Source organism: Onychomys torridus, chromosome 10 (assembly GCF_903995425.1).
Source record: "Onychomys torridus chromosome 10, mOncTor1.1, whole genome shotgun sequence".
In the NCBI taxonomy this organism is placed as follows: Eukaryota; Metazoa; Chordata; class Mammalia; order Rodentia; family Cricetidae; genus Onychomys; species Onychomys torridus.
In genome coordinates this window covers 34,410,072-34,422,828 of record NC_050452.1, presented here as the reverse complement: position 1 = coordinate 34,422,828, position 12,757 = coordinate 34,410,072, and the positions used below count along the sequence as shown (strand labels likewise).

Here is a 12,757-nt window from a genome sequence, read left to right as displayed (position 1 = left end):
TGCACTGGTGTGTGTGTGTGTGTGTGTGTGTGTGTGTGTGTGTGTGCATATGTGTGTGGGGAGGCATACGTGTGTCTCTGTGTGCATGCACATGTGTTTTAAAGCCTTTATAATTCACCTGACCAGAGAGGACCCATGGAGTTTGTAATCAAAGTATTCAGAGGTCTGGCTTTGAGCCGTTTGTGTTACCTTCAAAGAAGGGAACTGCCAGGTGAAATCAAGCCCCACGTTGAGTTCAGTTCTTGCTGTACAGTTTAAGACAAGCTTCTCTCCCGCAGATAGCTCGATTCTGTGAGGGGGGCTCAGAATCACATCATAAATCCTAAATCCTGGAGCAAGGAAATGATAAAAGCAGAAAGCAAGATGGAAAAGACATCTAGGACTTGGCATACATCTTTTAAAGCGGTGCAAAGCATGTGACATCGCTTCTCTTTGAGGGACTCATTGCTTCTTGATGGCTTTTAGGAAAAAGGTTTATAGTGATTTACAAATCACTACCTTCAGCATTTTCCAAAATGTTGTAACCTGGTGAATAATAAAGTCTGGGCCAATGGGGCCCACTTGAGTAAATTGCTGAACTTTCCATAAAATAGATACAAGTGCCCAGCAATGCTCTGAATATTGCACTTTTCATAAAACCGAGCTCCTATGGTGACACTTTTTCATTCTTGGTCTTGGCAAGAAAGGAGACACACCACCCCCTGCCCCAGTTGCAATGTTTGTCTGGTAGAGAAGAGCATTTGTAAGGAGTTGACCAGCACCATATCCCAAACTAATTTCTTTTTTCACATCCCTTGCCCTCCACCCTCCACCTTCCTCTCCAGGATCTTCACGTAGAAAGCCTCTCTTTATGAGATGAATAGCACAGAAAGGAAATACCCACTTACCTACAACCACAACTATGTACATGATAGACTGATAGGTTTCATCATTGATCTTTGCCTCGCAGAAAACCATGCCGGCATAGCTGATCATGTAACTGGGGATAGTAAAGCCTTTCTCACTGTCCCAGGAGATTCTGTTTCCATCCGGAACAAACCTCTTTTCTGGATATCTCTGCATAGCAACAAAGAAAAAAGGAATATTTACCCAGTGTCGTCCTAACTTGATGACCCCTGAAGGAGGCATCTTACTTTCAAGAATGTAAGTTGGTTTCATTTATTGTTCTGTTGACCCTCCCTATTGGATCTTTGCAGTGCATTATTGACATGCTATTGGAAGCAGGAAGCATCTGCAAAGAGGCTTGCAACCATGGAAACTTAGGAGGCGAATGAAGAAGAGGCAACTCACTGCACAGAGCGACACGTTGAGATTTGAAATCAACCCGCGGCACGGAATCACCACAGTCTTGTTTTTGTTCTCGGTGATGTGCACGACGCCATGCTGATCACTGACTGAGGCGATGAATGGTGATCTGTAATCTGGAAGAAAAGGGAATTCTCCCAGTGAGTCATCAGCAGGAGAGTTGATATTCTTGGGTCCATGAACCCTAACTGAATGAGTGAATGATTGTCACTGACAACTTGCATGAGCAAAGATGCCCACAGGTTAGTCTGCATGCAGATATCTGGCTCCAAAGATATGGTCCAAGAAGGGGAAAGAAACACACAAACACAAACACACACATACACGCATGCACGCACGCACACACACAGTGGGAAGTGGGGGTGGGGAGACCTGAATGAAAACTCCAAAAATGAGCTTAACTTCTTCCACATGGATCATTAACAAGTAAAATCTATTTTAAAAATTCCATGCTTTAAGAGATTATTATAGTTGTTTTTATAAAATAAACATTTCAATTTAAATCCATACACCTAAACTATGAGTTCTAGGATGCTAAAAATTCATTTCTTTTAGTAGGCAAATAATGTAACTGACCTGAAATCAAATTAGAGGCTTTAAACTAAGAGAAAATAACAATTAGATGATTGATTCAAAGAATGATTTCTATGACACCTTAAGACTGTGAGTGCCGAGGAGCAAAGCCCTTATGCAATAATGTTTAATAACCACTACATTTAGTTCAAGATTTAGAACTTATTAGTATCTCTGCCAATGAATGTTTGGTAAACCACAATGCAGAAAGCTTGAGCCAGAGTGATTTTAATATCCTTCAGACAGCATTCACACAGTATTAAGACATGGCTGAGAATTTTCTCCATTCTCCAGAGACAGGGGACATGGTCTGGAGTCACCGCTTGAAATCTCAGAGATAACATCTCAGCTCCTAACCCCCCCCCCAACAATCTGACCAAGCCTTTTCAGAGGTCAAGAAAGAGTTAATGAAACCAAAGGGAAGAAGAGTAGCTAATTCCTTTCAACAGCAAAAATCTGATTTCCTCCCCAGCTGGAAAGCAGAGAAATGCAGCTAGCTTTGCCCCCCATGTGCCATAGCCATTATCTTACGAGGCCAAGGCCAGCTTCCTGGCTCCGTCTACCTCTAGATGGGTCAGAGGACAGAGGAAGTGAGGTGGGGACCAGAGGGGGACATTAAGGACTTGTCCATAGGGAATAATATAGTCAATGCTTTCTTTCCTGTTGTTAAACTTCATGACCAAACTCTTGGATAGCTCAGCTTAGAGTGCTAAGTTGAAGCAGGAGCAGAATTTCCTGGTGAATCCAAAGGCATGGAGAAGACAGACAAACAGCGCCAGAGACCACCGCTTGTTGCTATTGTCTACCCTCGGTGCACATGTGAATGGAATGTTACATGATTTGCTTCATTCAGAGAAAGCCTGGAGAAGCTAAATTAACCTCTTTACTTAAGACTAAAGTTATTTGGCGAATCAGTTCTATTTCAGTAGCCCTAAAGGGGAAATAAACAAAGGGACACTAAACAACCACGCATCCTCTCAAAATAAAATATTTACGGTAACTCATGAAATGACTTTTCTCATGTCTCCAGGTTTCCTGACTCGGGGAGAAGGAAGTAACAAGATATTGTGGGAGAGGCTCATCTTGTAGCTTTTCCAAACAGGCTGAGAGCAGGAAATCCTTGCAATCTTCTGAGACAGCCACATCTCCTAAGACTGCCAGATCAAAAGGAGCCAGACATTCCCCAAGGTCCGAGCCTTGTCTCCCTCAGCTCTGCAGAGTGAGGAGGAGGAGGGCACAGAACTCCACCTTAGACTTTGCTTACCCTGGGCAGAAAGATCACCCAACCACTGAGCAGCCCCAGAGCACCATGGGTCATTTGGATGTGGTCTTCCATTGACTGTCCCTACTAAAATGGAAGGGCAGATCTGCAAGTGTGCTGCCCTGATGAATAGCCTTCCTGTCTGGTAATAGTGGCTTCTAGAAAAAATTTTGAAGTCATTTTCATCTGTCTCAAGTCCTCTGACATGTAAGGTTGCATATAGATGAATAATAAAATAGCTTTAAAGATCCACCCTTCTCTGAAAGAAACACAGCGCAGTATGCCCATGTCAGATATAATGCAACCCAGACTTGGAGAGATGGCCCAGCAGTTAGGAGCATTGGCTGCTCTTGCAGAGAGGATTTGCATTCAGTTCTCAGCACCCATGGTGGCTCATAGCCATCTGTAACTCCAGTTCTGGGCCGGAGGGGGAGTCCCATGCCCTCTTCTGACCTCCATAGATAGCAGGCATGCACACAGTACACATACATACATGCAAAACTCTCATTCACAAAAAATAAAAAACAAATAAATCTTTCTATTTAATGCAACCTTTATATTTCTGAGAAGTGCATCTCATAAGTGAAGACAGGTTTTTCCACAAGAAAAAGTGGTGTGCAATTTTTAAAATATTAAAGATCATAATTCATGCTCTGAACATTGAATGAATACATATGGCACTGTGGCTTTACTTATAAAGATGCTAAGTTACACATCTTGCTTATGGAGTTAAACTAACCCTTTGAAGCAAGACAAAAGCTAAGTTAATCCTGTGACATAAAATGAAAGGTCTTTGTAAATCAGGCCTAAATCATTAGCCCTTAAAGGTGAAGTATGCAAAGGAAGCCCACACAGCTACCCAGCTAACTACGAAGTGACTTTTCATGTCCCTAGGCTGCATCTCCCTGAAGCTGATTCCAAACTTCCAGCCCTCTCAGAGCACACAAGCAAAGACAAGAAATGCAGTCATCCCTTGAGGCATTCTCTAGAGGTGGGGCTGTGCTTTGCCCATGGGTATGTGAATTTTTTTTAATAAAGTGTGAGTCTGGAAAGGCGAGATCTTATGGGGGAGGGGAAAGAGACAACCTCCAGAGTCCTTGGCTATGCATTCCTGCAAAAACCTCCTCCCTCCTTAGATAACCTATCTCACCACAGAAACCTCTCTATAATTTACTTCCAATCTCCCTCCATTTCTAAGATCCCAGGGTCTCAAACAGCAAAGGCATTTTATGAGTCCCTATAGGCCACGGCGGGTCACAGAAAATCGCAGAGCATCATAGAAAAAGGACCAGGACTAACCTCACTGGAGGAGAGAAATGCAGTTCAGAGCAAAGCCCAGGCAGGCAGTGAGTACTTTCTCAACGGAAGCCTGGGAGAGAAGTTTTTATATTTCTTTTGGCAAACAGCCTTTCCAACTAGGCTTCTGTCAGATTCAACTTTTCTGGTGCCTTTTGTGTTTTAGACTCAGTGAGTGGACTGGGAAGTACATTGCGGCCCACTGCTTACCTTGGACATAGACATAAACGGTGGAAGCCATGTCGATGTCCTGGTAGACGCACTTGTAGGTTCCGGTATCATTTGCGACCACTTTTGGAATTGTGAGTGTCTTGCAGAAGACACTGTCGCTGCACTCAGTCACCAACACCCTGTCCTCAGAACCACGCTGATTGTTGGGCCAAAGCCAATCCAGGTCCCTCTGTCCCCTGAAAAAAGTATTCCAGGAAGATATTCATGTGACACTCCGTGGCATGAGGCCATGACTAAGAGAACAGAAGGTTTGGTTCTCACATGCATGTAAAAGGCTCGACAGACACTTTAAAGTTGACTCAAGACAGTCTGCATGGACATACCACCAAAGATCACACACTCTGTTTCAGAAATCACCCACAGGGTCATGTGTTTTCTGTTAGTTCACACACTCACTCTTTCAGTCAATATATTTTAAGCATATGTGATTGCTGAGCATTATTAAGGACAAAAGCCAACACTTTAAGGGACCAAGGATATAATGCTCAGTTCTAGAGCACTTACCTAGTGTGCACCAAGAAGATATAAATAAGCACTTTTATGGAACCTTACTTTAATCAGGGGAGATAAACAACGAGAAAGTCCAAGTCATTGTATAAAAAGTGGTGATTTTAGTACTGTGAGAAAAAAATATGAAGGAAGCCAAGAGAAGGGAGGGACCTGGCCAAGATGGCCCTATGCACATCAGGAGAAACAGCATTTCAAGCAGGAACAGTAAATGTGAAGGGTAGGGACCAGTGCACATCTGGAGTGTTGGGGGAACAGCAAGGAAGCCAGAGTCATCATGTAGGTATGGGGGTGGTGGTGGTAAGGAGAGAGGTCTCAGAGAAAGGAGACTTGTGGTACCTCATAAGGGTCATGTTAAATAGGAAACACATTTATTGTTTCATTTCTCCACAAGGGAAATGGAAGATGGTTAATATGAATAAAACAATGTGACCCACCAAGCCTTCATTCAAAGAGCTTGAAAATCCCAGGACATCGCAGTATTGACTACCTGTTTACTCCAGGGTTTGCTTAGAACACAAGAAATGTTTCTGCCATTTCCAAAGGGAGGGAGGAACCTTTGCAGATCTTAAGTGAGCTTTGTGTCTGAGAATAGGTAGAGGAAAGTCTCTGGAAATGCCGTGACTTGTTGAAGATAAACAACTCCTGCTAAGGCTTTCTCTTTCTGTTTTCCGCCCAAAGGACTAGGTATTGGTGACTTTTGCAGACCTCATATAAGAGGGAGGCCTAGGCCACTGCACCAATCTAAAACAGACCTGAGTTATTCTGTGGACCACTTGGTAGTTTTAAAAAATGAGGCAATGGCCACAAGCTGCCAGGACTTTTTGTGGTGCCAAGCACACTTCTTAGATAGTACCATTGCCTGGATCTGTCAACATCATCTCCAAAACCACACTTGTCTGCAGAGACCTCCAGGTCTTTCATGAATGATCACCACATCCACCTATACCTCCTCTAGGTTTCCTTTCTTGCCTCTTGGTTGAAAAGCAAAATTCAAAGGCCACTTTTGTCAAAGAACTTTGTTGGCCTGCTCATCCAGCATCAACAACATGGCTTCTTGCTGGCAAGTGGAAAAGTGGCCATGAACATCAAGCCAGAGTCTGAAGCTCATGTTTTGAACAGGACATATGGTCAGGAATATTATTGACTAGAGATTAAATTGCTACTACAGACAGAATTCCATTTGTAGAATACAGTTCTTATGAAGGGCTAAAAAGATGTCCAAAAGCCATTCTGACTGACATGTACATGGCTCAAACTTCAACTCTATTTCATAAGGATATGTCCTTAACTTTACTGACTTATCAATAGTCATGAATGTCTATCACATGTCAGTTTTTGGCATGCATGCACATGTGTGTGTGCATGTGTGTGTGTGTTGCATTAGTGTAAAATGCTTGTACATGTTGAAAAGGCCCAGCAAGACAGTACAAAAGTTTGAAAAGACCTTTCTCATTGTTTCATTATTATGTGAGTTCTTAGAAGTCTCATAACATATTAAACAATACTATTATAATTCTTCAGTAATGGAAATTGTTGTGACCTCAGTAAACAATGAGTCCTTCCACATAGGAAATCTGAATCTGAAACAAATCCTTACCTGCAAGTAATCTGAAGGGTTGTATTTGCCAGAATTGTAAGTATGTCTTTTTGTGTGCTGAGCTTGGGTGGGTGGGGGGAATCACCCGGCAAACCTAGAAACAAATTAGATAAGAGTTGGACCCAATAGGAAACACCTTCCATCAACAATGCACACTACAAGTTTTAAAAGGCCTCTTCAGCAATTCATTGTATAAAAGTGGAATTCACTTTGCCCCATTCCCAGTAAAAAGTTCACAAGCTCTGTCATAACAGGAAGAATGGGCAGATGGTCACAAACCCACACAACAGTCCTGCAATTCACGGCACTAGGGTGGAGTTCCTGTTTTCCTGCATTGCCAACTTCAAGGTCTTGCAAAAGGATATGGGACATTGAAACCCGGTGAACGGCCATCTGATGATCTCAGGCCCTTGGGAAAGGACCCGCTGACATTTCTTGTAAAGCATAGGATGCACACATCTAGCTAGATCGCTGATTAGTCAAAACTCCCCAGAGAGATCTCTATACAGCTCATCTCCATACCCCTGAAAGGGACAGGAGCCACTGTGACCTTGTCCCATTGTCTGTTATCATGCAGTGTAGCAGATTTCCTTTGGTAACTGAGTAGCAAACGCTTAGGTTGTGGCTCCTAAAAACAGCACATTTAAATGGACAAAAAGGAATTGAGAAAGAGAAACATTTCTCAAGTTCATATATATACATATTAATATACTTTTTCTCTGAACAAAACTAAAAATAGTGTAACTCTAATGAGCTGCAATTGGGGGGGGGGGAGCCTTAACTCATTAATCAAAACTCTGAGCTCATCTTGACTCAAAAGCTCCAGACACAAGATACGTGTTACCTAAAGGATTAAAGTGTAGAAAAAAAAAAAAATCACGAGAGAGTCACATCTCTACAGGTCATTTCACAGCAAGATAACTAGTTTTTGGTCACCTAAATGTAAAGTGTCACCAGGTGTGTTAAAAGCATGAGAAAAACAGAAGTTGCCCACCAGGCTAAGGGACATCAAAATCTTCCAACGCTCAGCTTGAAAAGTAACTGGCCCGCCTAGCATGGTGGTGCACACCTGGAAACCCAGCATTCAGATGGATGAAACAAGAGGACCAGAAGTTTGAGGCTAGCCTGGGCCACAGAGTGAGACTGTCTAAAGAAAAAATAACTAGTTAATACCAGGCAACCATCCAGGCTTTCTAATTCACACTGGCTAACAACAGATGACTCTTAAGGAGGCCTCAGCTGGCAATGACATTGTTGGGCAAATAACTGAACATGAGCAAATACGAGGCTGTGCAGATAAAGAGAGTATAAGCAAATAGCTAGGGCAAATATCCAGTGCCATGACACGGAGGCCCCATGTGAACAACTGGAGGTAGGCGATTAACCAACAGCAAAGGTTCTCACACACCTACACAGATGTGCAGGACAGTCTACAGCCATACCACCCCAAATACACCTAAGTTAATCAGATGCACATATGTTGCCGATATAACTATAGATTTATTTGAAAACATTGGAAATTAAATGACATTAATAAACCTCAGCAGCTAGTTGACAATGTGAATGACTTGTGTTTGGGCAGTGGTTCTGAACTTTATGCAGTGTTTGGTGAGTCCTAGATCTGCAAATATACATTTAAAGTGATTGTATCATGGGTGCTCTGTGGGGCACCCTGAGACAGCAGCAGAACTGGGTAGTCATGTTCAATCAATCCGTACAACACTCTTCCATATGAAAGAAGTCATTGCCCTTAACATAGTCAAGCAATTAAAATGCCCTGAAACAAGTCTTCCAATGATGGAACTCTACTTTGTTTGAGAAGCGGAAAATATAAACAATTTGTTTGATAAATAGATTTTTAAACATGACTGAGAAACATTAGCCTAAGAACAATAACTGGATACAGCCCATATAATGAGCCGAATGAAAAAGAAGCCATTAGTTGGGCAGATGTGTGAGGGAAAATGTGGTGGCAAATAACTAGCCATTCAATAAGTTGGGTCCACTCCACCTCGGCAGTAAAAGACCTTCATTCTTCTTCAGCGCTGGGAAGTGACCCCTCGGCACTTCCTACAGGATCTACATGCCTTCCACTGATCTACATGCCACAGTCACTGAGAGCCTCTTGACTGTCTCTATAATGAAATACAGCCAGAGATTATCTTAGACTGCAGGCACATTAGCTATGTTCATCTTTAAAAGACAAGACACCCCATTCATCAGAAGCCAAATACAACATCGCGCTATCCTAGGGATCTATCCACAATCAAATCTAGTCAACAAGGTTATCAATAATAACTGGAGAGTTACATCAATGACTAACACTACCCCCCGCCCTTAAACTTCATTCATTTTCATTGGCAAGTTTGGGTCCTCTCCCTTCAACAGCTCATTCTGACTGTAAGAGGTACATATGCTACTACACAATAAAAGCCCTTTTATGTTCAAATCCCAGAACCAACATTAATTAATTTGCGCACTGTTATCCCTCCCGCTTGAAGACAAGAAGGAAAAACAACAGCAGCTCTGTCTCTAGACTTCGATGGCACCAATTATAGTCCAATCCAATTAAGCAAGTCACACACTCCAAAAGGGCAACCTCTATTTTATTCAGGGAAGCAGGCTACTGTTAAACTGCTGTACTAGGAACACCCCAGGCTTCAAAGCAACTCACTTCTTTGTGGGACACAGGGCAAGCACATGTTCCAGATTGTCTTTCTCTTCCCAGAAAGGGGGAAGAGTGCCGGTTTGTCAGGGACAAATGAGCACCCAGGACGGAGCTGGCTTGATGAACCAAGTCATTATGAAGAAAATTCAATAACTGTGGACAGATGATCTTGGTTCTGTATGTTAGTGCCAGTGTTTTTAAGGCATGCAATTCTCCTCTGATGCAAGGAATGTTTTTACAGAATTGACTTTTTTTTTTCTGACCCTTCATTCTCCAATGGGTGGAGACTGGGAAATCTGCAAACTGTGACTACAAAAAGGAAATGAGAAATAGAGGAGGAAGAGTGCAAGGAGAGAAGGGGAGGAAAGGGAGGGGGAGGGAAGGGAGGGGAAGGGAAGGAAAGGGAATTTGTTGCACCAAGAGCCCAAGAGCGTGTGTGCTACTAACCTTGAAGCAGAGAGCATTTTTAAGTGACGCGAAAAGTGGCCCTCTAACTAGGTGCCAAACCCAAGAGGTTTCTGAAACTCAGCTTTTGACTATGAGTTTACCCCAGGACCAAACGCTTTGGGGTATTAAGTGGATAGTTACTTTGTAAGACACCGGGAGAAGCTGTCAAAGAAGAGGGAACCCCTATTCTTCCTGCGAGGAAAGTAGCATCCTGCATCAAAGAAAGTTGGAGGAGGAAAGTGTCGCGCTATGAAGAGACCTCACTTCACACAGTCGGTGTACTCAAGTGCTGGAGCTAAAGCGGAGCGGAGCAGGGGCGGGTTCCCTGCTCCATGGAGTGCAGGATGCCACGCAGGGCGCCAGGCTTGCGCTCGCTTCCAGGCGTTTTCACTGCCTGTTTTTGCCTATAGGAGCATCTCCTGCCCGGGCTCCGAGCGCCTTCCACTCCCGCCTCCCCAGCGCCTGAGGCACAACAAGCTCCAACCTAAACCTAGGGGAGATTAGAGTTCTGGGCTAGAGCTCTGGAGACCACCGACTGGCTGAGTCGTTTGGGGCTGGTCTCTGAGCCCGTTTCCCCGTTGATAATGAAAGAACACCAAAGGGCAGGTCCCTAGTTCTCTCCGAGTTAGGTCCTCTTCTCTCTCGCATCCCCGCTCTCCGCCCGCACCCTACTTCGTCGCCTTACTTTCAGAGAGTGGGCTCCTTCCTTACCCACAGAGGCCGCCCGGGTCTCCACGCAGAGCCACAGAGCGACAGCTAGCAGCGCCTTGCTCTCCATCCTGCACCTCGCGCTGGACACAGAGCCCAGTTCTCAGGCACAGACTCTTTCTCGGTCCCTGGCGCGCAAAGAAGTTGCAGAGGCGGTGCGCGCCCTGAAGCGCAAGACTGGGGAGAGCGCCCGGCAAGGGCGCCCTGGCTCGGGCCGCAACTGCAGCGGGATCTGCGGACACCGGCAAGCCAGGTTATCCCGGCTGCAGGAAGCAATCTGAGCTTTCTTGGTGCCAGGTAGCGTCCGGCGCGATCTAAGGAAACACAGCCTACTCTTACTCTCCTGGGGTCCAGAGGACTCAGTGCCCTGCGCGAGCGCTGGCTAAACTCTAGAGCGTGGGGGCGGGGTCGTTGCTGGGAGGGGCGGGGACTCCCCGCGTCCGGCCACGCCCCTCGCTGGATACCAGGTTTGGATTTCCCAGTTTCCCACGCCCACTCTCCCACTAGCCCGGAACTGTGCCTGGCGGCAAGTTGCACCCGAGAGAAAATCTGGACGCAGTTCGGTTTCTGGTAGAAGTAAAACGTAGCCAGTTACGGGCTCTGAGACACTTGCTGTCGCCAGAAGGACAAGGCCCACTGCGCCCTCATTAGGCGCCTTCAAGTGCGGACCTCAATTAGCTGCTGCCGCTGAGCATCCCGAGATACCAAAAATCTGCGGCAGGTCAGACATTGGACCTAGATGTATTTGGGGCACCAACTTGCAGTGAGTTGGCCAGAACTTGGGAGTTCTGTTTTATGGTGCTTTGGCCAGCTGAGTCATAGTTTTAAAACTCGGGTCTGAACGCCTTAATTAGACAGGCACTTATTCAAGTTGCCGATGTCCCTACCATTTTCTCCTCCATCCATCAACTTCAAATCTGTTTGGTTGGGGACTTCTGCCTGGCTCTGTCCAAAAAACCTACAGCTCGAGATCCAGGGAACTGGCGGTAACCAGGGCTCCCTGGCCACCACAGAGTGATGAACACTGGTCCTTCTGCGACTGCTAGAGTACTTTCGCCCACCGGGTTCCGTGACCACGGTCCCCTAGAATGACCTTGGTCAGGCCTTTTTTAGAGCTGGCCTTTCAACCAAGATGCCCTTCAGCGGAAGAGAAGGGGGCATTTCTCTACATATTTTTCAAAAAAAAAAAAAAAAAAAAAAAAACTTTCACAACTAAAATGTGACAAGCTGTTCTTTTCTTGGGGCTGCTGTGATTTCAAACATTGTCATTAGTCAATTACACATTTGCATGACACCTCCTTATGTTTACTTCATTTAATTGCTTTCCCATGTTTTGGTGTGCTGGGACTTAACAGAGCATAGGACTACGTTGCCAGATGTCAGCTCAGTTTATAACCCACCCATACCTGCAACTGCCGTTCTTGTCAAGCTCTTGAGCATTGTTTTCTTCTCATTATCCGATTTCTTTCTGCTCCCAAGTTTATTTGACTCTATGTGTGGCTTACATTTTTAACTTAAAGCGTATATTTTGTGTTCAAGGAAGAGAAGGCTCAGTTACCTGGAATTCAGACCTGCCTAGCAAGTTTCATCAGAGTTCATAATACTCTTACATATACTACTCATAATATCTTACAGTGTAATAAATAGTTTAATGACATTCCATCCTTTTTGTGAAACAGATAACATGGCTCTTCATCACTTGCTACCTGTAAAGGAAATATCTTGGTCTTAGGGACCTATACACCCATGTGTTTACCACCAGACACTTGCCAATAGTTACTTAGAACTTCCTCAAAAAGAAAAAAAGATAAATTAAAACTTTTAAAGTAGAGGTGGAGAGATGGCTCAGCATTAAGGATGCTTGCTGCTCTTCTCCAAGACCCAAGTTTGGTTCCCAGCACCTATCCCGGGCAGCTCGCAGCCCGTGTGTAACTACAACTCCAGGGATTCTGTTGCCATGGTTTCCATGGGAAAACACATACATGCTCACAGACCTACACAAATATATACAAATAATAAAATAAATGTTTCTTTAATAAAGCATGTAGAAGATACAGGAACTTAAACAACTGAATATCTACATAGCACTAGAGAAGGCTGCCAGAAAATATAAAAGCAGCCAGCATTTGAGAAGACATAGTTCTGAAAACTGCACTTCATT

At 44.4% G+C, this 12,757-nt stretch overlaps 1 protein-coding gene across 1 annotated transcript in view; it reads right to left on the bottom strand.

Annotated features, from left to right (window-relative positions):
* Kdr (kinase insert domain receptor) overlaps positions 1 to 10,957 on the bottom strand; it is a 43,320-nt gene extending 32,363 nt beyond the window's left edge. The window contains exons 1-6 of the mRNA XM_036200137.1: positions 10,600 to 10,957; positions 6,774 to 6,867; positions 4,646 to 4,842; positions 1,291 to 1,421; positions 888 to 1,056; positions 190 to 329 (exon numbers count right to left, since the gene is read on the bottom strand). Coding sequence (XP_036056030.1) covers positions 190 to 329; positions 888 to 1,056; positions 1,291 to 1,421; positions 4,646 to 4,842; positions 6,774 to 6,867; positions 10,600 to 10,666 — 798 coding nt within the window. The 5' untranslated portion in view covers positions 10,667 to 10,957. The remainder of the gene's footprint in view (positions 1 to 189; positions 330 to 887; positions 1,057 to 1,290; positions 1,422 to 4,645; positions 4,843 to 6,773; positions 6,868 to 10,599) is intronic.
* Positions 10,958 to 12,757: the final 1,800 nt, after the last annotated feature.